This window comes from Purpureocillium lilacinum, assembly GCF_023168085.1.
Source record: "Purpureocillium lilacinum CBS 284.36 DNA, scaffold_1, whole genome shotgun sequence".
Taxonomy (NCBI): domain Eukaryota; kingdom Fungi; phylum Ascomycota; class Sordariomycetes; order Hypocreales; family Ophiocordycipitaceae; genus Purpureocillium; species Purpureocillium lilacinum.
Window position 1 is genome coordinate 5,694,708 of NW_027072111.1, and position 27,322 is coordinate 5,722,029.

The window sequence follows — 27,322 nt, forward strand, 5'->3', positions numbered from 1 at the left end:
GCCTGGCAAAGCCCGGCTTCTGCGCCCTTGCCTCGGGCCAAGGCGAGGGCCGGGCGTGAGGCCGACGGCGAGCGCGAAGGCGCCCAGCCAGCGCGCCCAGGCGTTCCCGATGCGTTGCGATGACTCTTCCTCGCAGCTGGGTGTCTCCGCCACCGTTCTGGGCTGGCGCGCTGTAACTGGCTGCGCCGGGCCAGGAGGTAACGCGCTGAGTGGCAGAGGGCAGGGCAGCTCAGCGCGCCATTCCCGTAATGGAATCAGGGGCGACAGGGGTGGGGCGGCCGCCGAACTGCGCGGCCTGCGCAAGTGGTCTTGGGGTGGTGCAGGCAAACGCAGGCCACTGATGAACAGGCAGATGGGCCTTCAGGGGGCTCGAGGCTGTGGCCAATGGAGCGCCGGCAAAATCTGGACACAGCCAGTCAGGTCGTGCGCAGGGGCTGAGCCTGCCCAGGTATCGAGCGGCTGGGCGGCGTGTACCCTTTCGCGCCAGCCCCGCGCACGCTGTACACGACGCGGTACGTGAGTCGCCGGATTGAATGCCGCCTGCCTGGCGTTGCTGGCAATGCCGCTGCAGCAAGACGCTTCCTCCGGCCGCCTCCCACCACACGCTCACACGTTCGCAGAGCCAGCCCGCCCCCCCCATGCCTGGGTCCCCCTCCCCTCTCCTCTGGAACCCCCCCCAGCCCGCCCGCCCATCCGCCCGCCAGCCAGCGCAGCGACGGGCACAGAGCGACTGGGAGCGAGAGAATGCGCGCGCGCGGGAGGCGCCCGCCCATTCAAAACCACAGGCCCTCGCAACAGGCTTCCCGTTTTCCTTCCCCCATCGAACTCCAGCGTCGCCACGATGAAGTTCGATACCGCCCTGTAATCGTCACCAGCGACTCTCGAAGTCTGCTCTGGTTTCTCTCCACTCCACGGCGCAATTCTACTCTTTGGGTTTCATTTCCTGTCCCGATCCTCACCGATCAGTCCTCGCCTCCTCCCACTCGCAGCGGCATTCACTTGTACCTTGCGAACCTGAGAGAAGCGAACGACGAGCACCACTGCCACCAGCAAGCAGCAGAAGCAGTCGCCGGCGCAGTCACTTGCACGTCGACGTGAGCTGCCTCACTTGCAGTCACCAGTGTTACTCACCACCACCACACGCACTCCCTATTTCCCTTTTGCTGCTCTTCTAATACCCCGTCTGCCTTTTTTTCCGCATTGTCATCAATCACACGGACGCAGGCGCACCACCATTTGCCACGTCTTTGGCCGCTCTCTGTCATTTTAGGCTGCTCCCCCAGTCACTGCCTCGCTGCCTCCGAAATCGCCAGCTGGGCAGCCACTGGTCCACGCGGCAACACTCGGGTCGCCACCGCGCAAGAGTCACACCAGCCTATCAGCCCCCAGGCCCCACTCATCGCCTCTCCCAAGGCTGTCACCACCCTCGCACTCATACCGGCGCCTCGCCTCTCAGGCCACGTTAGGGAGTCACATCACCGCCGACTCCGAATATATACGCTCGCCCTAGCCACCGCACCGCTCTGTACCTGCATATCTTCGAGAGCCGACCCTGCACGACAGCCTTCAGCGTCCCAGACGTCAACTGTCGATCAGCCACCCGCCTAACCGCCCCTCCGAAGAACCCCCCCCGCCTCCCGAACCTCCTCTCTCGATGGTAGTGTGTTAAGACTACCGTCACACCAACCTCAACTTGCCTCTTGAAGCATTTGTCGCAATGCCTCGTGCAAGTTACACTATTACTACTCCAGTCGCCGTCGTCTCAGCTCTGTCCTCCGGTCTGATCGTTCGTGTAAAGTCGGTTGTCGACACCCTCGTCTAAAACACCCGCTCTTACACGCCCCCGGACACGCTTCTCGCACGCAGTAAGCACATGCTGCTTGCGTGAAGTTAGCTACTCGACACGGTTCACTCGATTTGCTCAACGGTAACACACGATCTTACTGGTTGACTTGGCCCTCGACGGCGACTGGAAACTCGATACTGGCTTGACGCACCTGTCAAACCAGAACCCCAACACACACATCCTCTAGCAAGATGAAGTGCGACGCGTATGGCTCGCCCGCCTCCGTCGCTAGCTCCATCCGATATGCACCTTACAACTCCGCTATAAGCGCCTCGGCGTCCACCTCGACCGCCTCGGTGTGGTCCGATACCGCATCTCAATCCTCCGACGACACCTCCATCTCCGCAAACACGTCCGATTCCGATTCTTGCGACAGCTACTGTCTCTCGAAGCGGGCCACCGTCACCGCCTCAGAGAAGGCCGCCAGCTTTCGCCGCTCGCTTCTGCAGCGCGAGGCCGAGACCTCCGTTCCGGCGGAGCTGCGCCAGAACCCCCGGCGCACGGCTGGGTCGCACGCCCGGTCGGCCGCCCCCCCGGCACTTGTTCGGCAGTCCGATCGCAAGATCAACTTCGTCGACAACCTTGTTGGTAGGTCGCAGTATTTGCCTCTGGACACTCTGATCCAATGCTTAATACAACCCTGTACAGACTCGTCCACCCAGATCGTGGAGGCTATCTGGCCGCTTTCCTCGGTGATCTGCCGCAGTGAGCAGAGCAGTAAAGCTGTCCTGCCCCTGCGCACCTTCATTCAGGAGACGCTTCGGCGTTCGCGCACCAGCTACTCCACACTCCAGGTGGCTCTGTACTACCTCATTCTCATCAAGCCGCATGTGCCGAAGCACAACTTCACCACAGAGCAGCCAGAGGACCGGTACTCCGACCGCGCTCTGCAGTGTGGCCGGCGCATGTTCCTCGCGGCTCTCATTCTGGCGTCCAAGTATCTCCAGGACCGCAATTACTCTGCCCGCGCCTGGAGCAAGATCTCTGGCCTCAATACCCAGGAGATCAACCAGAACGAGATTGCTTTCCTCCTCGCTGTCAACTGGAAACTGCACATCGCAGATGATGTCTTTCAGCGCTGGACGGAGATGGTGCTCAAGTACACGCCACCGCCGTCGCCTCCTTCGCCCGGTGGTATCTCGCAGGTCATCGCGCAGCAGACCGCGGACTGGAAGCAGATCATTCTGAAGCTGGACCCGGAGCTGACCAACATTGAGGGCCTGATCCCTCAGGTCAGCTCCAAGACCAGCGACCTCTCCGTCATGTCCCCGCGCAGCATTCTCAACGGCACTCAGGATGCTCGTACTGGATTCGACACCCCCAGTGCCTTGCAGACACCCAAGTCTTGCGGCACGCCGGCTTTCATGGAGCCTGCGCCGACGTCTGTCTTCACACCGGGCCGTCTGGCTCCGTCTCTGGGCCTCCTCCCCACCCCGCGTCTTACTCCCCAGACGAGCGGATTTTGCACTCCTGCTGTGAGTGCTGCTTCGCAGATCATGGGGAAGTGCGGCGCAATGGGCTTGGCTATGGCGCAAGCAAACTGCATCAACACGGCCCAGGCCCTGGAACGATTCCCTTGCTCGAGCACTTCGTCGCCTCAGGGTTACTGCCCCGTCCGTCGCTCCTCTCTCGCCAACTCGGTCTCGACGGCATCTTCTCCGGAATCCATGGTTTCTGACACGTCGCGTTCTTCGCGGTCCTCGTCCATTTCCTCTGCATCGTCTCTCGTTAGCGCGACCAACTACACCAGCTCCGGCAGGGGTAGTGTGCCGTTGCGATTCCGGGCGACGAAGCTATGGAATGACAAGGTGTGCGCTAGACCGACGGTGCCTTCGGTTCCTGAAGATTACGACGAGCCTTGCCCATCGTCGTCACCTGAGTCTTACACCGGCCCGGTTAATAAGCTCGGTGACCTCACCTTGGAAACCCCATTGGCGAGGCGTGAGATGGACCTCGACGAGGTGGCACGAGACCCAGCCTCGGACGCTGCTCGAGCTCTGCAGGACCTGCACAGACAAGCCTCGGCTAATGCCACGCCCATCGCCAGAACTGGCTGCAAGCGTAGCAGGACGTCGTCGATGGACAACAACCTGCAGGACAATGTGCGCGAAATTCTCTCCGCAGGCTATGAGGCGTCTCAGGCAGGTTGGCCCGAGAGCCTCGTCCGCCCTCGAGGCGGCGTTGCTTCGGACTCCTACCTCCAATTCCCCGGCCGCCCCATTGTCGGAGCACCGGGAAAGAGAGTGTGCTGCTCCGCAGAGGCTGCCAGCGGCTACACATCTGCCAAGATCCACCCCGCCATCAGCCTCCGTGGCCCCGGGATGTGGGATGGCATTCTCAACTAGCATGTTCGCAACCCTTCTCGCGAGCACATGCGCCACCATTACACTGGACGCCAACACCAGTCACATATGTTGTCTGCGACAGTAACATCCAGACTCGTTTGATAACGCCATCTGTCTTTTATTTTTTTTGCGCTTCTATATCGCTACATCGCATCTGGTACGGAAGCGTTGGGAAAGGAGAGGAGTCTTTGCCATGGGTGCTTTCTTGATACCACCACACCCTTGGACGGGGTTCGTTCCATCTCAGGGTTCATAGAACGTGCAGATGGCGTCCAAGGGCTATGGGTTGAAAAGCGCGTTAATCTAGCATGCATCATCCAGGCTCGGGAATATGGATGAACCGTTGAAGGTGGTCGTCCGGGGTTGAGCAGTTGGCTGGACGGTGACTACCTACGAAGAGCGGAGGAACGGGACTGTACGACTAGAAGACTCATGTTTCTTGGATTGTTACGATGGTGGAAGTGGGCAAGGCACTCCGACCACGATGGAAGCACGGCTGCAGGCCAATCCACAGCGTGCGATTTCGGCAACTCGGTCGAAAGGCCTCCAGCTTAGCGTCACGGACAAGAACAACCAGGAAGGCAATAATCAACATGAACTTGACGACTCTCTTGCTCGCTCTGGACGGCCGCAACGCCACCTGCTCGACCTCCGCGAACTCTCGTGCTAAACTCTTTGCGCTATTCAGAGGAGACTGAATCCACAAAGAGCTGGTCTGGACCGTGGAGAGCGATGACGCTATGGCGAAATCTTATAGCTAGCTTGGAAGAGTCCTCAGATGGTTGGCACTAATGACGGAGCAAGCTCACCGGCCTCGTCGTGCTCTCAGCACAACGCGATGGTGGATGCCTGGCTTCGAAGGCCGCGGGGCCACAAAAGAATTGAAGAGTTACATGCTGAGAACAGTTGCTGACGCGGCACTGTACTGTCTTTTGCAGTACAGTACTTTTACGCACTTGCGACGGATGTTGCGTGACATGCATGCTATTCTGATCTTGCCCGGCTCTGCGACCCGACATCAAAGGTTCATACGTTCATGCAGACAGTGCATTACAACGGGCCGCAGGAGAGTACCTGCAAGGCTGAGAGCAATGTGTGGCCGGCAGCACGGGCGCGAGGCCCAGGCCTGTTGGTGCTGGCGTGACAGCTGCAGGCAGCGAGCGGATTTGCCCGGCGTGCGCGCTGAATGTTCCGGAAATTGCCGGGACGACTGTGAGTGAGCTCTCGTGAACACTGGGCGGCTTTGTGGTTGCGCATGAAACGGGGCTCCCTCGGGGTTGGGAGTCGAGTCGCGCTGGAACCGACCGTGTGAGTCATTCTGCCTGATGAGGGCCGGACGGGACCCAACTTTTGGGATGGTGGTCTGAGGCCGCGAGCTTGCCGCATTGGGCAATAGGTGGCGACACGGCGGCGGTGCGTGGCCGCGACGACAAACGCCCGTCCAACACTGTGCTACGGAGCTCTGCCCGAGACCCGCAGCTGACGGGCAGCGCTGGGTGCGGAGAGATGTGCTTCCCTGGCTTGTTTCCCTGGTTTGGCTGTTGCTCGAGATGTTGGCCTGGCGCGGGAGGGGATTGACGACCGGGCCATCGCCAAAGGGCGCCCCGGGGTGGGGGGCCGCGACAGCGGCGTGAGCATCCCACGGGGTGGCGGCTGGGCACGTTCACGATGGGGACACATCCATGCCGAGCATCGAGCCGCCGGGGCCTGGTCAGCACCAGTGCTGGCTTCCATGCTGTGCGGAAGCGACCGTTTCCCGCGAGGCCGACAAGGAAGCACGAGACTCAAAACAGGCTGGCCGTGATGTATAACGCGCGTCGTGCTTGCGGCCGGGGCCTTGGGCCGATGCCTCGAGACTCATGATGAGTCCAAGTGAGCCGCCCTTTGCATTCACGCAGGACATCATGGCGGGTCAGCATGACATGCGGCAAGCCCGGAAGCAGGCCCCCCTCGTGTTTAATTGACCTTACGAACTGCGGAAGTCTCTTGGCCTCGCTGCCATGCCTGGCTTCGCCCTCATGCCCGTCCCTTCCGGCTCGCCAGCCGCCTCGCCTCGCAGGGTTCCAGCAACCATCCAAGGCCCGGCCACGTCCCATCTGTGCTGTGTCCGGCGGGCGCAGCTTCCTGTTCCAGGCTCGCCGTGATGTTCGAGCGGGGATGGCTTTCGGTGGTGGTGGTAAGCCCCTCGCTTTGTTCGCATCTTAGTCACGCCGGCATCACGGTTCGCGCGGGGGACCGGGAGAAGGGAGCCGCTGTGCGACACTCGAGGATGCGCAACGTGCCTGTGTGCGCTGCAAGGAATTGTGACTTGTCGCCAGCTTTTGCGTGGGGCCTCTGCACGCTTCTTGGCGGGCCGAGATAACTGTTGAGAGGCATGCTTGAGAGCATCCGGATGCCAGGCTGTGGTTGCAACGGGCGCAAGCGCCCTCCAGTGACCTTGGGAACATCTGTCGATTTGTTGGACCCAGCTTCATGTTCTGATGGAACAAAGTCCGCGACGCCTTGTCCTCCCGGCTGATACTTTGTCGGCTGCACTGAGCCCAGCAGCTCGTTGGAGTCGCACAGTATACCAAGGCCTGCCTCTGTATCTGGAACCGCTGGCGGTTGTCGCATCTATCTCGACCTTTTCCTTTGGAGCCGGTAATGACCCTAACCAAACCACTGTCCGATAGCGATCTCTTTCGGGTGAACGCTATGGCGACCTTTCGCGGCGTTCGAGACGACTCGACCGCGGCACCCTGCTGCGTTCATCCATCATCTCGGAAGGAACACGTTCCACCCCTGAGGGAATCAACGAGGCATGGTGTATTCGTGCTCTGATAAGAAGACCAGCGCGGTCCTCATCTGCCGCAAAGTTTGCTTGTCTTCCGGCGAGTCTCCTCCCCATTCGATCCGTCTGTCGAGGCTAACGCGTTGCTTTCTGACCTCATCCTCTGGTAGGTCCGTAAATATCCAGTCCTGCATCAGGCAGTTGATGACCAGGCTGTTCGGAACTGGCGCGGACAAGACGGCGTTGTCGAGGCACTGGAGCTTGACCTCCCAGGGAGGCACGCGTTGGCCTTCGTTACCGATCTTGAGCCCGCCGCGGCTGAGCCAGAAGAGGCGTCGCAACTGTTCGTCATCCCACGGGCCTGAAATGAGTTCCACAGGCATGCGTGTCCAGGGGTGGACGTCCTGGCCGCGCCACTGCAGCGATGTGGCGAAGAAGGCCGGCCATCGGCGCGCTTCCTGGTAGTCGACCTTGAAGCACTCGCGGGCGTTGAAGTGGGAGAGGCCTCCTTCGTGGTCGTGTTCCCCAGAGCTGAATTCCTCTCGCCAGGGAAGGCTGTGCTGATACCACCGCTCACGCGCATAGCGATCGGCCCAGGCCTGCTGCGCTTGCAGGATGAAGTCGATCTTGGCCCAGGGCAGCTCCAGTAGGGCGCTCTGCGGCGAACCACTTAGCTTTTGACTAGAGTTGACAGAAATAGATGCAGTATGAATACCTGAAGCATATAATCACCCTGAAAAGGGGGACGATTCTCCCCTTTCACCTGTCCGACGTGGAGGAGACGCTGCCGGGCGGGAATGCCAAACGACTGCTCCCAGGTCTCGTGGAAGGCCCATATGAAAAGCCGCAGCAGAGTCGCACGGTTCGAAAGCTTGAGGCCGACGATCAGGCTCGCACGAGGCAGCGACAGATTGGTGCTGTAGAGCAGGATGCTCTCCAGAATCTCATACGGGAGGGACTCGAGCGTTGCGCGGGTGCGGGTTGCGCGGCCAGCGAGAACGGTGCCGAGCGACTTTCTCATCTTCTGCGGTAGGCTGTCCAAACCCTTCGGCGTCTTGCTGGAGGGTGCCTTCCGCTTGCCTCTGACGTGGATGGGCGTCAGAGGCATGGCAAGCGGGTGCTCTTTGTCCTTGCTTGTGCCGATTCTGTCGCCGTGCGAAGAGCTGGCGCAACGGCTTAGTCGCACTTCAAAAGGACAGCATCGTCAGTACCGCCACACGCGATGCAATAGCTAATGCATTTCGAGGGTTGGTGGCGGGCGAGGACAAAGCGAGGGGTGGGCGTGAGGTTGACAATGGGATTGTTTGTTGCATCTGGAATGATGCCCGCACGAAGTTTTGTTCCGATCGTCGCCCAGGGGCCGAGCGCCAGTGACGTCGATTTGAGTTGGCCCCATAATGTCCTGCTGGTTGTCAAACTGGAAACCACGACAGACTTGCAATGGTATTACCTCTACTAGACGCGCATGAGACGCATGAAATTCAAACATTATTTCTGTGCATTATACGATCATATTCGATTTTAGTATATAATACGTAAAGGAGTGCTATTCGTAGAGCCAGCTTTTGCTAGTTGTAGAGCCCCCTTAACAATTTACTTCTCGGCCGCGCCATGCTGCCCCAGTGATTTTTACTGCGCACTGGCGCGGGCATGGGACTGCTTGTGGCTGCCGTTGCTTTCGTTGCCTTCGTTGCTCTTGCTCTTATGGGCTCTACAACTAGCAAAAGTTGGCTCTACAAATAGCACTGCTCAATGCGGTATGCGCCCTTACAAGTCGCGGTCCGTCATGTCTCGTTCCTGAAAGTGGGCGGCGCGCCAGGGAATCCGATCGCCGAAGATGGCCCGTGCGCCCCGATGATGTCGACCCAAATTTCGGCGCCTCTGAACTTTTTGTCCCGTTGCGATCTCCATCAGACCCGACGTCCCACGCTCGGTCCCGCGCAAGCTCCTGGCGAGCCCCAGCAGCCGTTCGAACACCCACGGTCGGTTGCTTCCGCGTTTCTTTGGCGTTGAAGCCCGGGCGCGAGCTCCTGACTGCTGCGCGATTATCGGGATGCAGCCAGCAGTGCGACCTCCGGCCCCGTCCCGCAGCTTGCTCCGATTCCTACGATCACAGGCCGAACATGCCTTCCAGAGGCCGCGACAAGCCTATCGCACGGTAGCGAATTGCGCGCCTGTCTGTCGACAGGTGCGGTCGAGCAGCGGTGGGAGTAGGCACAAGTCGAGGTCCCGGGCGTTCAACTGCGGGCGGCCTCTGACAGCAATGCGATTCTCACCTCTAAACGAATTTCCTACAAGCCGGGCGACGACGCCCGCGAGCGGCCTCACGACCTCGAAGCTCGGATTTTGCACCACGGCCATATCACAGAAGTCGGCCGACCCTCAAGACCCAAAGGTCGCGCGCGAACCAACATGGCAGGAAAGGCTTTGGGGCAGCTCAGCGAGGAAGGGCGCTAAACCCCTCAAGCCGGACGACCTTCCGTCACACGATGATTTCGAGCATGGGTCCATGTTTACCAACCGGAGGATGATGGCAGCCAAGGCGGCCCTAGAGCCAAGGCTGCGATGCACCGAGGTGGACGAGAATGGCAAGGTGATTCTGGTTGATGGCGAGTTCAAGAAGACGGAACTCATTGCCAAGGTGAGGCGACGCGACACGGAGCAATACGTCAACTAGACCTTCTAACATGTCGAAACAGTATGGGCTGCTGCCTCGAGACTTGCGCAAAATTGATTCGTCGAACCTGCCGCACATCCTCATCCGACCGTCGGCGATCCTGTTGAACTTGCTGCATCTCAAGGTCCTGATCAAGCATGACCGAGTACTGCTTTTCGACGTCTACGGATCGAAAACCTCATACCCACAGTCCGCCTTCATGTACGATCTGCAGGGCAAGTTGCAGCAAAAGCCCTCTCAGGGATCCAACGGTCTTCCCTACGAGTTCAGGGCCCTCGAAGCCGTCCTGACGTCGGTGACATCTGAGATGGAAGCCGACTTCGAAGCTGTACGGGAGCCGGTCATGCACATTCTCAGCGAACTGGAAGACGACATAGACCGAGAGAAGCTGCGCATCCTTCTCATCTTGTCGAAACGCGTGAGCACCTTTGAGCAAAAGGCAAAGCTCGTGCGAGATGCTCTCGAGGAGCTCCTCGAGGCGGATGATGACCTGGCCGCAATGTACCTGTCCGAGAAGCAACATGATCTTTACAGAGGCTTGGACGACCACACAGAAATAGAGATGTTGCTCGAGTCATACAACAAGCTCACGGATGAAATCGTCCAAGAGGCCGGAAACCTGGTGTCTGGTATCCGAAACACAGAGGAAATGTAAGTTCCCGAACTGGCGTTGCAAGGCTGCATTTCTTGGATGAAGCTGACCCAGACGTAGCGTGCGGGCCATTCTCGATGCCAACCGAAACGCGCTCATGCTGCTGGACCTTAAGTTCAGCGTAGGGACACTTGGGCTGGCCATGGGCACATTCCTCGCCGGCCTGTACGGCATGAACCTCGAGAACTTCATCGAGGAAACAAACTGGGGCTTTGGCGCGGTGACGGGAGTTTCGTCCATCTTCTCCCTCATCGTCTGCTGGTATGGCCTGGTCAAGCTGCGCAAGGTCCAGCGCATCAAGATGATGAGCGGCGAGCGGCCGTCGATGCCGCGCGGGCTGTCCTACCGCGAAGACGGCGCCCTGGGCCTGTTGGACTCGCGGAACAAGGAGATGCTTCGACGCGCTCACTTGCAGCGAGCCATGGCAACGAAGAAGCGGTGGCTGCCATTTTGGGGGTGAGAGGTCCGGGGTAATATGCCCGCACGGCCTGTATAAAGTAGAGTTGGCGTCGCCGAACATTCTGCCGGTGGCATTTTGGGTCTGAGCATGTACTATCTTGTTGTTTTGGCCTCTAGTCAATCTCGCCTCAGTCCTGTACTAATTCTGCTTTGAATCGATATTCCGCTTGCACGCATGTGCTTGAAGTGCCGTGCCTGCGGACCCTGGGCGTCTGCAGCCTGACGTCACAGCCGCACAACGAGAACGCTTGCTTTTCGAGGCCATTGTCACAACACGAACTCTTGCGACGGGGTCTGGCCTCGGGTCGCGAACCGCAAAAACGCAAAAGTCGGGTCGAACACCCCCTCCCCGATTGATTGACAACCCTTCTTGGCATCCATACATCACAAGTCGCGCGGCGTGGCAGACGGCCAGCCGTTGGAGCCATGCTCCTTGCGGGTTCCGTGCATGTCTGAGGTCGCCCGATTCGAGTGATCACCGGTCCCAAAAATCAAGGCATGCGAGCCGCACACGTCAATGGCCCAGCATGGTGACGCCACAATGGCCCCGTCTGGGCCCTCCGGCCAGCCACTCCCAGGCCCGTGGGGGGTGTCTCGCAGTGGCAGGAACAGCGCGGCAGGTGACAAGGGCTCCCCTCGGCCGGAGCAGATGCACCGGGGACTCTCAACAGTGGGAAAGGGAAAAATTACGAAGATCGGGATCGAGGAAACGGTTCGGCCTGCATTGTTTGCCCACGAGGGGGACGGGACGTGTTCGGTACCCAGCCAGCCCCAACTTGGCTGCGCTGAGCCGCGCGTGAGAGGCGATTGACGTCACAGGGGCTCGGGTTGTGGTACGTGAGACCTTGCAAGAGCCGGTGACGATGATGATGTGGTTCACCTCCCGGTGCGCGCTGATCGGCTGTCATATATGAACCCGGGGCTGCTGTTCTGCCGAGTCTGTAGAACAAACCTCAGACTCTCTTATACATCCAACGCCATCTCACTGCGCGAACGCGACGGTTCCCACTCATCATATCATACCCACGCTACACAGCAAGACGCTTCGCAACACCACCGAACCACGAGTCTAAATCGCCAACATGGGTGGCGTTCTCTCTTGCGTATGAGACACCCAAAATTGCCTATCGCACGACATGTCGTTGCTGACAGAACATAGATCCGGTCTGCGCTGCAGACGATTGGCAGCTGCATCATGGCCGTCATCAGCGGCATCGGCGGCATCCTCCAGGCCATCATCAGCGGCATCGTGTCGTTCTGCGGCATCATCGTCTCCTTCCTGACGTGCGGCTACTGCGGCGGCCGGAAACGCCATGGCGGCGGCGGCGGCAGGAGGACCAGGAGGAGTCATGTGTAGTTCGGGAAGGTCCCCGTCTGCGAGGAGATATGAGAAGAGTAGATGGGCGAGCAGGCAGGGCGGCTTGACCTGCTGAGAGATGGAATTTGGATGACAGTGACGATCCTGTCAACGCAGAATACCCCCACGCATTGGAACGACAATGTTCATTAATACCCAAATCTTTTGGTTTCTCTAAGTGGCGAGGCAGAACACGGCCTTTCCTTTTCATGCTGCACGTTTCCGAATGTTGGGTATATTGCGCCTATATTCACAGTACTGTGGACCCTCGCCGTGCCATGCTATTCCTCCTCTTCCATGACATTGCGATTGAAGAAGCCGTGTATGGACTTGCCGGCAGCCTTGCCCACCAGCGGCTCTAGCTCTCCCTGCGTCATGTTGGCCACTTCCCGAATGTTCTCCGTCTCCAGCACGATGTTCTTGATGTTCTTCGGAGTCACTCCCGGAACGACCGCGAGCATCTCCTGAGGCTCCTGGTTGAACGCCTGGTCTTCCACTTTCATGTCCTTGTCGAGACCGGCCTGCACCGCCGCGATCGGGTCGGGCTCGTCCTCCTGTGCCTTGAGCGATTCGAATATCTCGGCCGTTTGATATGGTGAGGAGGACCAGATGATGCGGAGCTTTGGGAACGCGAGCGTCAACAGCACCAGCTTGGACTGGAGGTCAGACGAGACGTTGGACGGCGCCACACTGCTCAGGCTGCCTGAAAGGTCGGCGAAGGGTTCCAGTGTGAATGACTTGTTTTGGTCAAACTCGATGAGCAGCATCGGGTTCCTGTAGTGCATAAACATGGTCTCGGCTTGGTTATACAAGCGGCCGTCCTTGAACGACGATATGAGATCGCTGATGGACTTGCGTTCAACGCAAATGTGTGGTGACAGGATGTAGTCACCAACGGTGAGCATGCATGGTACGATGATGATGGACCGTCCGTGCAGAAGCGATGGCAATGAAGACCGGAACTCTCGTACGTCAACCACCACACGTGGTGGTTGCGCTGTCGCAGCCAGTCTACCGCCACCTGCTATTCTCGTGTTGACGGTGCGCAAGAAGGCTTCTTGAGGGTCCTCGATGCCGTGCGGGTCTACCGTCATGACCAAGGACATACTGGCGCGTTCCTTGATGAGCTTGGTGAATGCATCCTTCTCTCGTCGCACTGAGGCGAGGTACCGCTGCTCCTCGACGGAGCCGCCGTAGTACATAAAGTACACCCGCACGTTTCTGTCGTTGTGCGACGATCTGTAGACTTCCACGCGACGTATAAACGAGGCGTCTGGCTCGTACATGACGATATACCGCGGTTTGACCTCTTCCAGGACGTGCTCATCCTGGTCGCCATCGTAGGCATGCACAACCACGAGGTCCTGCATGTCGTAGAGCTGAAAGTAGTCGTCCATGTCGTCGAGAGGATCTGCAATAATGTCCTCTTTCTGTTGGGCCTCTTCCTCTGTTATCTGGACCTCGGCCATGAGGTCGGCGACTTCTCCAGGCTTTTCGAAGTATTGAGCGATGACGCCGTTGTCCGCTCGGCCAGCGGATATGCCCATGTTGCCGCCGCCCCGTACCCTCCGCCTCTTGTTTGCGGGTGGCTTTCCGCCACGCATACCGCCGCGCCCTGGCCGTGAGTCCGACGCGCTGTTCAGCGCCTTTTGGTTCTCCGCGAAAAGAGTTGCGCTGACCTGCGCAAATTGCTTCTTCCAGAGCAAGTAGTTTCGCAGGCGCCTCCTCATCATGAAGGCCGCGGATGCCTTGTGAGCGTCTTCACCATCGGCGTCGTCCTCTTCTGACTTCTCCACCTTGGGCTTGACATGCATCGTTTGCAGGTAGTCGCGCAGCTGCCTGCAGGTATCTGTGTTGGAGCACATGATGAGTATGGTCCCATTCGAATCATCCCTGGCGGGTGGCTCGAAGTAGAGATCCCGATCAATCTCTTCCAGTACTTCAGCCAACATGCCCCATTTCGGCAATTCCTCGAGTACCGGGCGAAGGGAGTCGATGTTTTGACCTTGAGATACAGCCTTGGGATTGGCAGAATACACCCGCCTTCGTGCCGTGTCGAATATCGTCTGAGCCGCATCGAGGAACAGCCAGGGCGACTGGGTTTGGCGTGTAGACCCGGGTGGCGGAGAATGAGCAGCGTGGATGGTGTCAAGATGTTGGAGAAATGATACGGCGTCATATGTCAGTATGTTATTCAGGAGGCCGCGGAGGACCGTCAAGTCGTTGACAATTTGGCGCGTCTTCCAGCTGACCCGATGCCAGTTCGGGTCCAGTTGACGACGGACCATGGTGTCGAAATTCTTGAGCAGAGCGCTGTCCAAGTTCCAGTCGTCCATTTCCAGGCCGCTGTTACCCTTTTTCAACTCATGAATGCTGACCTCGACACACTCCATGATTGCGTTTTGGATGTCCTTCATGGAATCTGTCATGGGCACTTCAAGCTCGATGACCTCCGCCTTCTTCTTGCCCTCCAACGACTGCGCGACGGTGACATGGAACCGGGGCCAGAGCGAAGCCTTCTTGAGGAATAAGTTCCTCATCATGGTGGTGAGTGGCGAGAAGCCAATGGTGAATGGGTCTGGATTGTCCGCAAATGCCTTGAGGAAGCCAACCTTGTTCTTCTGTCGGTAAACGCGGAGAATGAAGGCCTCTAAAGATGTTGCGATGACGCGGTCTGCGTGCAGAACGATGAGGCCTGTAATGGTCTCTGGGTTGAGCAGGCCGGTGAGAAGGTCAACGACGAGGATGCGCGAGGTGATGCTAAATATGCCCCCGCCAGAATACATCTTCTCGCGTGCTCCGACACTCTGGAAGTCGGTGTTGACGACGGTCAATCCCCGTGCACGAGGAGACGCGCTGATGGCAGCGTGTTCCGCCAGAGCCTCGCCGATCCATCCATTTTCACGCTCATCGGCACCCACTACGACAATGAGATTATTGCCGGCGGCGTCGTAGGAGTGTAGAAGGTTTGTCACCAGGCGCATGAGGCCCAGCCCCCGGGCGAGGACAACCAGCTCATCCTCAGCACGGAGCTCTTGGAACAGGCTCTGTTGGTATTCCTGGCGAGTGCTTGGTCAGCCGTGCGGCTCGCTCTGCGAACAATGAGATGTGTTACCAAGGGCAGCGAGAGCTTCACTGGCTGAGGCGCATTGCTGGCCGACATGCAGGGCACGGTACAATTGAGGGCGTTGGGTGTGTTGACTGTTCATGGATGTGAGTCGCCGTGAAGTTCAGTCTCGGAGTGTGGCTGACAACAGGGAGGCGGTCGCTCCAGTACCTAGCGCGATGGAGTTTGCCAGCGCCACGTCCAAGCTTCCAGGCCGCTGGAAACCCCCCCAGGCCCCGCTGGTTGCCCGCTGACCAGACTAGGTACCGAGCCTTAACCCGGCGCATCCCGTCCTGTCTGCTGGAGCACCAACTGAGAAGTGCCCTTGGGCACTGGGACGCTGTCAAGTTCAAGCGCCTTAGCATGGGGTGCGATTTGATACGGACTCTCCATGGGATGCTCGCAAACAGCAAGGGCACTGGAAAAACCGTAGCGGAAACCCATGGAAGGAAGAATTACCCGCCGAGGCACGTACAAAAGGCAATACGGCAGGATACAGCGCCTCAGCCCGCGGCGTCCAAATGCCACTGGCCGGGCACTTCTTCCGGAGCTTCAGGAGGCCGACAGGCCGCTGCACCCACTCATTGGCTGCTGCCAACATTCGGGCAGCTGCTTTGGGGGCACTTACGTAGTGGTCCACGAAAGCTTGCGACTTGCGATGGACGCCAGCCAATGCCTAGTGACCCAAGGTGACACACTCTCCAGCCGGACGCTCATCTCAGCAAGACGTCATCCCCCATCCAGAGGGTGCTCGTCTACAAATATGCTTGAACCCCTCCTCCGAGTCCAACCGACAGCATCATCTGAGCCTACAACTTTGCTACATCGCTTCATTTAATATACTAGACAGCAGTGCACAAACCTGTAACTTCAACATGGACAAGGACCAGCAGAAGAAGAACGAGGTACGCCCTTGATACCCACCTGGCCTCCTTGGCTCGCGATTGAATACTCACATTTCCGTAGGGCGAGAAGGAGTTCAAGGTCCAGCCCATCAAGGAGAGCGGCGTGGACCCCAAATTCGCTCCGTTCAACGCGCATCCCGGCCCGGCACGAACCCAAGAGCTGCCCCAGCAGGAGGGTACCAGGGAGGATCGCGAGGCGAGAAAGGCCGCTCTGAACAAGTGAGCCTTGGCTCGCCTGGCTGGATGGCCGTGATGTACGACTACTTGCAGTGCCGGCTGGAAGCGTCAGTTGCGAGGAGATAAAGTGACGTGACCCTGATACGAGACAATATACGAAATTAATCACCACTTTAAGTGAGCGTCACGATATTGTCAAAGGCGAACTCGATGTCGCTTGACTTCGTCGAACTTCGTAGTGGGCCATGGGTTTGGTGCAGCCCAAGCGACAGCAGTCGCGTTGATTGAGTGCGTCGGTGGCCCTGAAACGAACGCCAAATACGCGTCGCTTGCTTCCGTTCCGTGCCTGATCGCTGTCTTGACGCTCAAAAAAGGCCCTCAGCGCTGCCCTGCGTGATGACGACAGCCGCCGAGACGCGTGGCTGTGCTGATTCACCCCGTCGTGGCTGGAGCGGGAGTGCGGGAGCTCGGGTGGGCTCGACGTGGAAAGCGAGCCGCTGTCAGCGACTCAGCGGGCACACCACCACGGTTGGAGTCGCCCGGCCTCACCTTACCACTTCATCTCCGCAACAGCACGCGGCCACCCAAAGCCGAACGGGTCAATCGAGCAGCCCTGCAGCAGCGCCCCTCTGCTCCATCTGCGACGTTTGCAGTCCCTCGCAGCGCCAGCACCGTTCGACGGCCCAGGCGCCCCCTTTGCAGTGGCGCTTGCTATACGCGGCTGCCTCCCAGGCGCCAAGCGACTCGAGCGACATACCATCTGTCGCCTGCCCACGGGCATCGGGACACGAGCGCCCACCTACAAGCCTCAGGGCGAACGCATGAAGCACATAAAGCTGCCATCTGCACTCGTTTACAGACCGCAATCGTCGAGCATCAACACCATAGCCACCTCTCCTGAAAACCCGCCAGGTCCGGCGTCGCAACCATGCCCTCGATCTTGAACGACGAAGACAAGGACACCGTAAAGCGGTTCGTTCCCAAACAGTCAAACAAAATTCAGGCTGTGGCAGTGGCCCGGTTATACGTGGCGTATCCGAATCGCTCGAAATGGACGTACACTGGTCTCCAAGGAGCCGTGGTGTTGGCCAACGACTTGGTTGGACACACCTACTGGTTGAAGATGGTGGACATATCGGTGAGTCTGTCGGTCTTCGTGGTACTTGAGTTCGAACTGACAACCGTAATCCAGCCCTCCGGGCGCGGAGTCATCTGGGACCAGGAAATATTCGATACATGGCACTACAATCAGGACCGGACCTTCTTCCACACCTTTGAATTGGAGGAGTGCCTCGCAGGACTGAGCTTCGTGGACGAGAAGGAGGCAAAGCAATTCAAGAAGAAGATGGACGAACGTGAGAAGAATGCAAGTCGCGCGACGAGATCTCAACCCTTCGGAGGCGGCTCGCAGCCGACTCACAAGCACAGCCTGTTGGGTGGGCTGTTCCATCGACATTCGTCTGCCCCCTCGCCGCCACAAGCTACCCAAGCGAACCTTCCTCCACCGCCAATGCACCCGACGATATCTTCTCTGAGTCTGAATGGTGGCCCGCCGCCCTCCGAGTTTGCGTTGCTGGATGCCTTCGACCCGCTCTGGCGCGAGCATTTCGGACAAGACCTGCAAGACAAAGGATTGACTGACGATTTTATTCGTGACAATCAGGAGTTCATTGTGGACTTCCTGAGGGAAGAGCAAGCAAAGACGGGTTCTCAAACAGCACCACCTCCTGGACCGCCGGCACCCCCTCCTGCACCCCCTACCAATGGTCACGATTCGCGAGCCGGACGGGCACCACCCCCTCCTCCTCCCGCCGCCGCCTCGAGCACACCGTCGCCGTCTTCATCGGTGAGGAGAGGAGCCCCGCCACCACCTCCGGCGCCTCGACGATCGGGCAAGATCGAGCCACCATCGAACGAGCCGAGCCCGCCACCTAGGGAGCCGTCGCCTCCGCCCCGGCCCAGATTCAATGCTCCTCCCCCTCTTCCTGATGCCGGCAAGTTTGCTCATCAGGAGAAGTCTAGGCCAGCGCCGGCAGCTGTGCCCGGTCCGCCACCTCCACCAAGACCAGCCAAGACGCCGCTCGAGCCTGAGAACCCAAGCCACAGGTTTCACGTTCCTCCTGCGTTTGGTGGTCAGCGTATCCCGCCGCCTACGCCGAGTCGTGGCCCAGTTCCGCCGCCTCCTCCCCCGAGAAACAATGATAGCCACGTCGCCCCGCCGACCCATGCTCCGGCACCGCCTCCGCTGCCGCCGAAGGTCCCGGCCGGGAACGCGCCTCCTCCCTTGCCACCGTCGAGCTCAAGACCTGTTCCACCCCCGCCGAGTGCTGCCGGTCCTCCCCCGCCTCCCCCGCTGCCCTCGTCGAACGCCCCCCCTCCTCCTCCGCCGCCACCGCCGATGCCGTCCTCGTCAGCAAGCGCTCCTCCCCCTCCGCCGCCAATGCCATCCTCGTCAGGAGGTGGCCCTCCTCCCCCTCCCCCTCCACCACCGCCGATGCCATCGTCGTCTGGCGGCGGCCCGCCTCCACCGCCCCCTCTTCCGCCCAACCGGGATTCCGGGTACTCTTCTGGCGTGCCTGCTCCAGCTTTGCCGTCCGCAGATCAGGGACGGTCGGCTATGTTGGGCGATATTCAAAAAGCAGGCGGCATTGCCTCGCTTAAGAAGGTTGATAGGACCCAGATACGAGACCGAAGCGGGGCCCAGACCGGCGGCGGCAGCGATACTGGGCCTCATGGCAGTGGCTTACCTCCCGCTGGTGCTACTCCTGGTGCTGGCGGAGGTGGCATGGCCGACGCCTTGGCTGCAGCTTTGCAGAAGAGAAAGGAGAAAGTTAGCAAGAGTGGTAAGTCGACCGCTAATCGTGGGAGTTGTCACTACAGCGGCTAATGCATTGCAGACGATGAAGACGATGACGACGAGTGGTAGGGAAACATTCGTTGACGGAGAATGGATCATGGCACATGTCCGTTCACCGATCATTGCTCGTCACGATCACACATGAGCATCTCACGACGCCTTCACCCTTACATTCTCATGATTCGTTGGCAAAAGCGCGGGCATCTTTGGACTGAGTCATCTAGTGCCTCTGGTACTGGCCGTTCTCAAGTCCCTAAGCATGGCATGACATGATCATGGGCTTGGAATAGCTGCACAGCGCCATCAGCCACAACTGGGCATCTTGCCCAGAATTTCTGTCTTGTAGGCCGTGTTCCCAGTATGATAGGCCACAGGGCACATTAAAAGCCGTCGAATGCGGATTAGAACGGAATGCGCAAGCAATGTGAACCGAAACTGTGCATGCCCCATGACGATGCAATTCTCATATTCATAAGTATAAAGCGAAACGAAAGACATGAACAACATGACGAGCCGTGACGTCTCTCCCACCACGGCCGTCCAACCTCCGCTCCAAATACTGTCGTGGGACCCGTCGGAGCACAAGTGCCCGAAGGGTTTGAGAGAGAAGACAGTGTGTAGTCCCCCGCAGCCCGAGGGGAGCTGCTTCATCGAAGCAGCGGCCGTAGTAGAGCCCCTTGGTGCCGGACAGGGTAGAGGCTGCGCGGGACAACGCGCAGGCCGAGGGTCGTCCAGGTGGCAGGCTTTAGATGTCGTCGATGTCGACCTCCTTCTTGCCGCCCTCGACGTCGGACTCCTCGTCGGAGTCGGCATCGCCGAACTCGAAGTAGGCCTCGCCGTCCTCGCCCTGGCCGAAGGTGTCGGTCTCGTTGATCTTGGCGTGCTCAGGCAGCTCGCCATAGGACTTGAGAGTTCTGGCCTCATCGGCGGTGTACTTGAGGATAACATCGCCCTTGTTGTCTTGGAAGTCGCGCAGGGAGAGGAGGATGATGTCGCCCTGGTTAATCCAGACCTTCTTTCGCATCTTGCCACGGATCTGCAATCGTCCAGGTTAGCCTCGCGTCCTGTAGGCCAAGGTGTCGTTGCTCGCCCGCCTCCTCGCGGCGCGGCGGTGCACAGGCCGGAAAAATGAGGGGGTTGCGCGGGGCCACGACGTACGTTTGCGAGACGCTTGCTGCCGTCAAAGCACAGGGCTTCGAGACGACCGTTGCCCAGCATCTTGATAACCTGGGCGTACTCCTGGCCGTCCTCCTTGAAGGTCAGCTCACGACGCTGATCGTCGTTCTCCTTTGTTCCTCTTCTGCGGTTCTTGCCGCCCTATAGCGTCGAGTTGGTTAGCATCGCGACCACAGCGGTTGCGCGGCGGTCGGGCGCGCGGTGGTGGGGGCGGGGCAAAACAACGACGACGTCGTCGCCCACCTCCGCCGCCCACGCACAACGAGCCCAAACCGCGCGACGGGAGAGACGTCGACCGCACCTTTCCCTTGTTCTTAGGCATGTTTGCGTCTGCGACGGTCGCGGTGTCCTGTTCGGGCGGGTTTTTTTTCGGTGTCCTCGCGAAAGGATCGGGCGGCTCGATGGTACCGCAGAGACGTTTGAAGGAGGAAAAAGTTGTGGAGGGACACTGGCGGTATGAGGCAGCGGAGGCGAGGTGGTGTGGCCTTTGACCTGGTTGGCTTTGTTACTCACGGCAGGCGCTGTGGTGGGGGTGGGTGGTTTCGCGGTCGACCCGCTGGGCGCTGTTTTACTCGGCTTGAGGGGCTGGTTGGGCTCTCACGGACGGGGCTTTGCTGTGCTGTGTGGCGCCTGAGAGTTGTGTGCACTGATGACTCAAACAATGGAGGCGGCGCAGAATGACATGCTTGGGTGTGTGCGAAAACTCATCAACTGAAGCTTAATGGGTACTTGATGCTCGCTAGATCTTTGCCGGGGTTAAAATGTATCCTGCTAGCTGATTCTTCGGCTGCGCACGCCACAGGCCCAGTTATGTAATCATTGCGCCAAGGCGACGGCGACGCCAGCCAGTCATCGGCGCCCTGATGACTGCAAGCCAAGCTTCTTCCAGATAGCTTCAGCATCTCGTGCAAGCTGCGACCGTTTGACAGCAAGCGCTGCGTCAGAATCCTCTACGTCTCTGGCAATACGCCGCGCCTGGAGTGTCCGCGCCTCTGCCTAGAAGCGTACCGACGACTCATCAAGCTCGCCGCCTCGGCGTGGCAAAGATGACTGCGACGCGGCCGACATTTTCGCACGCGACATGGAGGTAGCGCGAGCTGTTCGGGGTTTGCGATGGAAACTTGGCCCCCCGTCACTTGTGCCGCTGCGTCTCGCCTCGACTGCCGCCGGAAAGACGCTCGGCAAGCCGAAATCGAAGCCTCGACAGACCATTCGCCGATTCGTGCCCGAGGACGTCAAGAGGTTCGTCAAGGCCGACGGCAAGCTCCTCACGACGCGCGAGAACAAGGAGTTTCTCCTAAACTACGACATCGAACCCGACAATGGAAGGATGACTCGATTTTTGGCCGGGCCGGATCTGCACAGGATCGCGTCGGACTTCAATGTCACGTTCGCGTTCAGCCCGAACCACGTTGTCCATCCGCACGACCTGCGATACTTTGAGCCCCGCGGCCACCCCCTCGCCGCGATGAAGAGGGCCGAGTACGCTCGCAAGACCAGGGAGCAGCCGCTGTGGGTAATGGTCACGAGCGCGGGCGGCGCATCGGCGGTGGTACGCACTCTGACCCAGCGACGACTGGCTAGGGCAGTGCATACGGCGTTGGAGGCGATGGGGTATCAGTCAGCCCCTGGGTTGAGCCCCACGAAGGAGATCCGGGGGACCTTCTGGGCTACCGTGCACAACCCTATCAAAGCGGCGACGCAGTCTGCTGAGCGATTTGGAAAGGCTGTCGCCGCCGCTCTGGACAAGGAATGCAGCCGACGGAGGAGATGAGGAAATCGGCGGCGCCTTCGCTTCACCACGGCGTTTTGGGGAAGGAGCGCGGATCATTGAATATCCTGGGATCATCGAGCGAGCATTGTGTGACTGGCGTCGACTCACGCCTTTCGGTATAGACTACGTTTTGAGGCAACTCCCTGAACAAGGGACCATGAGAGGCCTTTATTATGCGGCTCTCAGCTCTATCTACTATGCACAAAACTTGCCCGCAACTTTACCCAGCACTTTGGCTACGCGTTGTATGGACTCAACGTCTGCCCATTCCTCCTTGGCGTGCAGGCCGTCCCCCTTTGGGCCCCAAAGGAGGACGGGGATATCTTTGGACGCCAGGAGAGCGCAGTCCGTCCAAAACGGCTCTCTGATGAACTTGGCCTGCTTCCCTAATGATTCGGTGACGATGCCGCTGACCAAAGCAGCAAAAGGGTGGTCCGTGTCGATAGAGAAAGGCGGACGGTCAAAGGTGATCCGCAAGTCGTACCGGAAATCCCTGACAGTCTTCGAGAGCTTGTCCAGAATGTCCCGGAGCTCAGCCTCTACCGTCCCCCGGGTCTCGCCGCCCACGGTCCGTCGTTCGAGCACCACGGTGCAAAGGGCAGGGTACGAGGACGGCTCCTCGCCGCCTTTGATGGTTGACGCATGGACGGTTGGCGCCATGACGGGGTCGTCCCATCCCTGGCGGAGTCTGTCTGAGTATTTGTCCAGCTCCACCAGGAAGTAGCCGGCTCTCGTGATGGCATCGACGCCGGCGCTAGGGAGGGAGCCATGGGCAGCGACGCCGTGAATGTCCACCTCGGCCCAAACGAAACCCTTGTGGGCGTGGACAATTACCTCAGCCGTCGGCTCGTTGACAATGGCGCCATCAGCACGCCAACCAGCCTCGAGGACTTGCTCAGTGCCGATGCTCAAGGCCTCCTCGTCTGCGACGCCGGTGAAAATGACATCGCCCCTTAGGTTCTGCGTCTTCGCTCCAGCGAGTGCCACCAGGGCGGCGGCGACCCCAGATTTCATGTCGTCAGCGCCCCTGCCGTAAAGCTTCCCGTCTCTGATCTCGCCGCTTAGGGGGTCATCGTCGTACCCAAGGGTCGTCACCGTATCGATGTGGCCGTTGAACATCAAGCTCTTACCGCCCCCCGAGCCACGCACAACGCCTACAACCGAAGGCCTGCCCTTGGTAGGTTCGATCCAGTGCGTCTCGATATCGCGGTGTTCCAGCCACGCCCCGATGTACCGAGCGATTTCAGATTCGCCAGGGCCGGGAACTGACCCGAGTGATGGGTTCGCGGAGTTGATGCGGACAAGAGCCTGGGTCAGCTCCACGGCATCATCCATCGACACATCCATCGGGATCTCATACTCCTTAGTACCTTCGGTGCACAGCAGCACCACTACGGAGCTGCTGTCAAGCCCGAGGCTAGCCCTGTCGCCCTTTGTCAAGCGCCGAACAGCGGCAAGGGGTGCAGCAGCGCACGTCCCTGGGAACACGCCTCTAGTCTTGAGGTATTCCGTGGCTTGGTGGGCTTCCCAGTCCGAAACTGTCGAGCACGCGTCGACGCCAGCTTTGAGAATAGGCCAAGCAATAGGCGAGGGTGTCCCGCAGTCTAGACCAGCCATGACCGTCGCGTATGTCTGAACCGTGACAAGCTCGTTTTTGCGGATGCTCTTGTAAACACACGCTGCCGTGTCGGGCTCGACCGTCATGACCTTTGTGTGGCTTCCTTCCTGCTTGAAGTGGGAGACAACGGATTGGGCAAAGGAGCCGACTCCCGCCGGAGACACTACAAGGCTTGGAGGGCTGTCCTTGAGCTGCACGTCGATTTCCCGCAGCATTGTCATGTAACCGTCGACGATCCACTATGAATGATTAGCATTAAAATGTCCGAGTGGCTTGCATTGAACATACCTTGGGGATGTCTTCGTAGCCCTCAAACGAAAAGTCCTGGACCAACAAACCTCCCTCACCCTCGGCAGCCCTCTTGGCCGTCTCGAGCGCGTCATCATACGTTCCGCGGCCGACGACGACCTTGGCCCCCTCACTTTCTAGCGCCTCCTTGGTCGTCCTGTGCATATCATGAGGCACGTGGATCTCTGCAGGGATGGAGAGCCGCGCCCCCATTCGAGCAACAGCTCGTCCATGGTTGCCCTCGCTCGCGGCGTACAGGGTGATTGTCTCGGCTGCGAGAGCCTCCTTGAGGGCAGAGAGAGGCGTAACGATGGGAAGGTTGAGTCGCTTGACGAGTGCGCGGTATGTACCCCAGGAGGCGCCGAGAATCTTAAACGCCGGCAGGCCAAACCTGTGGCTCTCGTCTTTGAGATAGACTGCCGCCACGCCGATCTCGCGGGCGACATCGTCCAAGCGGACTAGCCTGGTCGGCCCTCCAGGGAACTGGCCATGAAACTTGTCAATGGCATCCTTCTCCTCGGCAGTGAGGGCTGTCGGGGCCGTCCAAGTTTGAGCGGCATCGTTGAGGAGCAGGGGCCGGCGAAGCGCAGACATGGCGAGTGACGTAGGCGCAGCGTGGTGTTGGGCGATGGAGCCCATGGTTGGAACTTGAAACGAGGTCGCTGCCCGCAATTCGCTCGAGGCCATGAACCTTTTAAATACGCATTGGCGACTTCTGCCCCCCTATCGTTCACGTTCAATCGCCGGGGGATCATACGCTCTTCAAGCCAGCTCACACGCACAAGCGGTGCTATTTTATTTCGTTTTGCGACTGCGCAACATGTGCCGGAGACGCTACAGCACACCACGCGCCTTCCGCCAACATTATTGGAGCATAGGCGCCTTCTCGACACAGTGAGAGCAGCAGGTACGAAGTACAACTGGAGACGTGCTCCATGTCGTCGACTTCCGCGCCCGCCATGGCGCAAAAGGGCTAGCCTGGCTTTGGGTGCTTTCTAATACGCCCACCCCTCGCGCGACGACAGCAAAAGCCGTCAGGAAAGCCGCTAAACCGCTTTCAACTGCCCGGGCGCTGGGTAAGGCGCAACCGACATGGCCCAGCTTCCAGAAGATCAGTCACCAGCCGCAGAGCCGGAGCAGCTGCGGCACCGGACATCTCGCCTTCGACAACAACTTCATGTTGGTATCCTTGCGGAGTATCATGTAAAGCTCGGCCCGTCCGCATTGCCGCCGCCACTCGGTGCAGATGTCATTGCACGATGCTTTTTTCCTGGGAGACATCGGCTCCTCCGCTGGGCCGCCGCTCGGGCATGCGACCGGCGACGAGCCCCGCGCTGTGCCCGCTTCGGGCCCGGAGGGCGCGACGACAACGCCCGGCATGGACGATGTTGGCCTGCATGGCGCCGGTGTAGCCGATCTCGACTGGTCTGACACGTTTCTTTTTGGTACCGACGACGATGCCGGCTCCGGGACAATGCCTCCGTTCCAGCCAGCGTTGTCGGCTTTCGACCCCATCGACCCGAGTCTCGGCTTTCAGGCATCCGACTTCACGACCGTCCTGCCTCCCGGGCCGGGGCTTGGCGGCCGGCCGGAGCACTTGGGCATGGCAGAGTTCTTCCTCAAGAACGGTGCATGGCGGCCTCCGGAGCCATGTACGCACTGCCGACGACTGCGACTCCAGTGCTTCATGCTGCAGACAACCTCGGCCAATCCCAACCCCGTCCACTCGTGCTCCAGCTGTGTGGCCTTGTTTCGGCAGTGCAGTCTCGCCGAGCGCTCGAAGAGACACCCGTCGCACTTTGAAACCACCTCGCCCGTTATTGGCCAGCTGCACGGAGTCAACGAGGAGGACGACCCGTCGTCTTGGACCCAGCCCATCGCGGGCACCATCGCTGAGGCACCTGCAGCGCCCATGGCCACAGTCTCGAACAAGAGATCCAGCTCTCGATCCGTCCGAAAGACGCAGGTCCTTCGAGACTGGTTCTCTGCCAACCTGGGGCACCCCTACCCAACAGATGACGAGAAGTCGGCCCTGGCCGACCAGTCTGGTCTGAGTAGAACCCAAGTCATCAACTGGTTCACCAACGCCCGTCGCCGGCACCGGCTCTCGACTCAGCCGATGGTGAACAATGCCACCTTCCGAGCCGGTTCGCCAATGCCGCGATCCTTGCTATCGAGCATGACGCCTTTTGAGAGATGGCGCCACTCTCCCCCAGAGAGCGAGCCTGTTTCAGAGTCCGTGATTCAGAATGCTCTGGACTCTGGCGTCAACCAGGGAGAGCTCGGAGAGGGAACCGACAACTTCACCACGACTATCCTCGGCTCGTCCGCCAGCGACGACTCCATGTTCTTCGCTCCCTCGGCGCACCAGTACTCGTCCGAAGCATCTGTCTCGTCGACTTACTCTCATCGCTCTGCCAACAGTGATGCCGCGCACTCGGCACGGAGCTTCGACGATCAATCTCAACTTCCATGGACGAACCCGGCGTCCTCCAGAGCGAGGAAGTCGAAGCCGCGAACGTTTGTCTGCGGGTATTGCTCACGTGCCTTCTCTAAAAAATACGACTGGCTGCGACACGAGAGATCTGTCCACGCTCCGGGAGACGTCTCCTGGATCTGCGCTGTGCCCCTACCTCAAGGTCAGCCTTTCGTCCTGTGGCGCCTTGGCCATGACCAACCGGAGTGCATTTTTTGTGGACAAGACTCCCCCAGCGAGGAGCACATTCAATCGCATGAGTTCGAAGCCTGTTCGAAGCGCGCGGTCCAGGATCGGAGCTTTTCGAGAAAGGACCATATGTGGCAGCATTTGTTCAAATTCCATGGATGTCGCAAGTGGGAGGGATGGAAGCCGGATCTAAACTTACTACAACACCGGGCTTAAGGCTCAGTCTGCAGAGCTCCGCAGAACCAAAATCGAAGATTCGACAGTTGTATCATGCCAAGATGGGAGGGGACGGCACTTGTGAAGGAGGGCCAGATCTCTTCCGTGGTAGTAGTGAGATCCATCGACGGGTGATACGGTCACGCCGAGCGTGCGTTCAACCGATTCAGGGTGCATTACATTCTGCGGCGCCAAGTCGGATGGCAGAATTCAATTTCAACATTCAGATGGGCATCGTTTGCTGGAGGGCGTCGTGGCATGAATTACAGGCGCGGTTTGCGCGTTCGTGTCTTGGGAGGGCGTTTCGACCCGCCGCTACAATGGAAGCGCCCTCTCTCGCCGGCGCACCGATACGAGTCAGCAAATTAAGACTGCGACTGCGAGACAGCGAATCCTCACTTTTTTGGATATCAACTTGCGCCAGCCGGCTGTGT

General features: G+C 59.4%; 11 protein-coding genes across 11 annotated transcripts; 7 read left to right on the forward strand and 4 right to left on the reverse strand.

Annotated features, from left to right (window-relative positions):
- Positions 1–2,037: 2,037 nt before the first annotated feature.
- On the forward strand, positions 2,038–4,191 carry PLICBS_001348 (uncharacterized protein; the record flags this gene model as incomplete). Its single annotated transcript, XM_018317587.2, has 2 exons — positions 2,038–2,434; positions 2,495–4,191. 2 exons carry the CDS (start codon positions 2,038–2,040, stop codon positions 4,189–4,191), a joined length of 2,094 nt encoding a protein of 697 aa, XP_018183112.2.
- Positions 4,192–6,981: 2,790 nt separating this feature from the next.
- Positions 6,982–8,069, reverse strand: PLICBS_001349 (uncharacterized protein; the record flags this gene model as incomplete). The annotated part of the gene is made up of 2 exons (XM_018317586.2): positions 6,982–7,617; positions 7,725–8,069. 2 exons carry the CDS (start codon positions 8,067–8,069, stop codon positions 6,982–6,984), a joined length of 981 nt encoding a protein of 326 aa, XP_018183111.2.
- Positions 8,070–9,224: 1,155 nt separating this feature from the next.
- On the forward strand, positions 9,225–10,750 carry PLICBS_001350 (magnesium ion transporter; the record flags this gene model as incomplete). Its single annotated transcript, XM_018317585.2, has 3 exons — positions 9,225–9,602; positions 9,661–10,289; positions 10,351–10,750. 3 exons carry the CDS (start codon positions 9,225–9,227, stop codon positions 10,748–10,750), a joined length of 1,407 nt encoding a protein of 468 aa, XP_018183110.2.
- A 1,081-nt stretch (positions 10,751–11,831) lies between these two features.
- PLICBS_001351 (uncharacterized protein) lies at positions 11,832–12,106 on the forward strand (the record flags this gene model as incomplete). The annotated part of the gene is made up of 2 exons (XM_065599807.1): positions 11,832–11,852; positions 11,909–12,106. The coding sequence occupies 2 exons, from the start codon at positions 11,832–11,834 to the stop codon at positions 12,104–12,106; spliced, it is 219 nt and encodes a 72-aa protein (XP_065455879.1).
- Positions 12,107–12,387: 281 nt separating this feature from the next.
- PLICBS_001352 (uncharacterized protein) lies at positions 12,388–15,269 on the reverse strand (the record flags this gene model as incomplete). The annotated part of the gene is made up of 2 exons (XM_018317584.2): positions 12,388–15,165; positions 15,222–15,269. 2 exons carry the CDS (start codon positions 15,267–15,269, stop codon positions 12,388–12,390), a joined length of 2,826 nt encoding a protein of 941 aa, XP_018183109.2.
- Positions 15,270–16,087: 818 nt separating this feature from the next.
- On the forward strand, positions 16,088–16,340 carry PLICBS_001353 (uncharacterized protein; the record flags this gene model as incomplete). The annotated part of the gene is made up of 2 exons (XM_018317583.2): positions 16,088–16,117; positions 16,179–16,340. The coding sequence occupies 2 exons, from the start codon at positions 16,088–16,090 to the stop codon at positions 16,338–16,340; spliced, it is 192 nt and encodes a 63-aa protein (XP_018183108.1).
- An 882-nt stretch (positions 16,341–17,222) lies between these two features.
- On the forward strand, positions 17,223–19,220 carry PLICBS_001354 (uncharacterized protein; the record flags this gene model as incomplete). Its single annotated transcript, XM_065599808.1, has 3 exons — positions 17,223–17,432; positions 17,487–19,137; positions 19,192–19,220. The coding sequence occupies 3 exons, from the start codon at positions 17,223–17,225 to the stop codon at positions 19,218–19,220; spliced, it is 1,890 nt and encodes a 629-aa protein (XP_065455880.1).
- Positions 19,221–19,896: 676 nt separating this feature from the next.
- PLICBS_001355 (translation initiation factor 1A) lies at positions 19,897–20,649 on the reverse strand (the record flags this gene model as incomplete). The annotated part of the gene is made up of 3 exons (XM_018317581.1): positions 19,897–20,187; positions 20,310–20,468; positions 20,629–20,649. 3 exons carry the CDS (start codon positions 20,647–20,649, stop codon positions 19,897–19,899), a joined length of 471 nt encoding a protein of 156 aa, XP_018183106.1.
- Positions 20,650–21,408: 759 nt separating this feature from the next.
- Positions 21,409–22,101, forward strand: PLICBS_001356 (uncharacterized protein; the record flags this gene model as incomplete). The annotated part of the gene is made up of 1 exon (XM_018317580.2): positions 21,409–22,101. One exon carries the CDS (start codon positions 21,409–21,411, stop codon positions 22,099–22,101), a length of 693 nt encoding a protein of 230 aa, XP_018183105.2.
- Positions 22,102–22,296: 195 nt separating this feature from the next.
- On the reverse strand, positions 22,297–24,646 carry PLICBS_001357 (uncharacterized protein; the record flags this gene model as incomplete). Its single annotated transcript, XM_018317579.2, has 2 exons — positions 22,297–23,958; positions 24,008–24,646. 2 exons carry the CDS (start codon positions 24,644–24,646, stop codon positions 22,297–22,299), a joined length of 2,301 nt encoding a protein of 766 aa, XP_018183104.2.
- A 607-nt stretch (positions 24,647–25,253) lies between these two features.
- On the forward strand, positions 25,254–26,888 carry PLICBS_001358 (uncharacterized protein; the record flags this gene model as incomplete). The annotated part of the gene is made up of 1 exon (XM_018317578.2): positions 25,254–26,888. One exon carries the CDS (start codon positions 25,254–25,256, stop codon positions 26,886–26,888), a length of 1,635 nt encoding a protein of 544 aa, XP_018183103.2.
- Between the last annotated feature and the right edge of the window lie 434 nt (positions 26,889–27,322).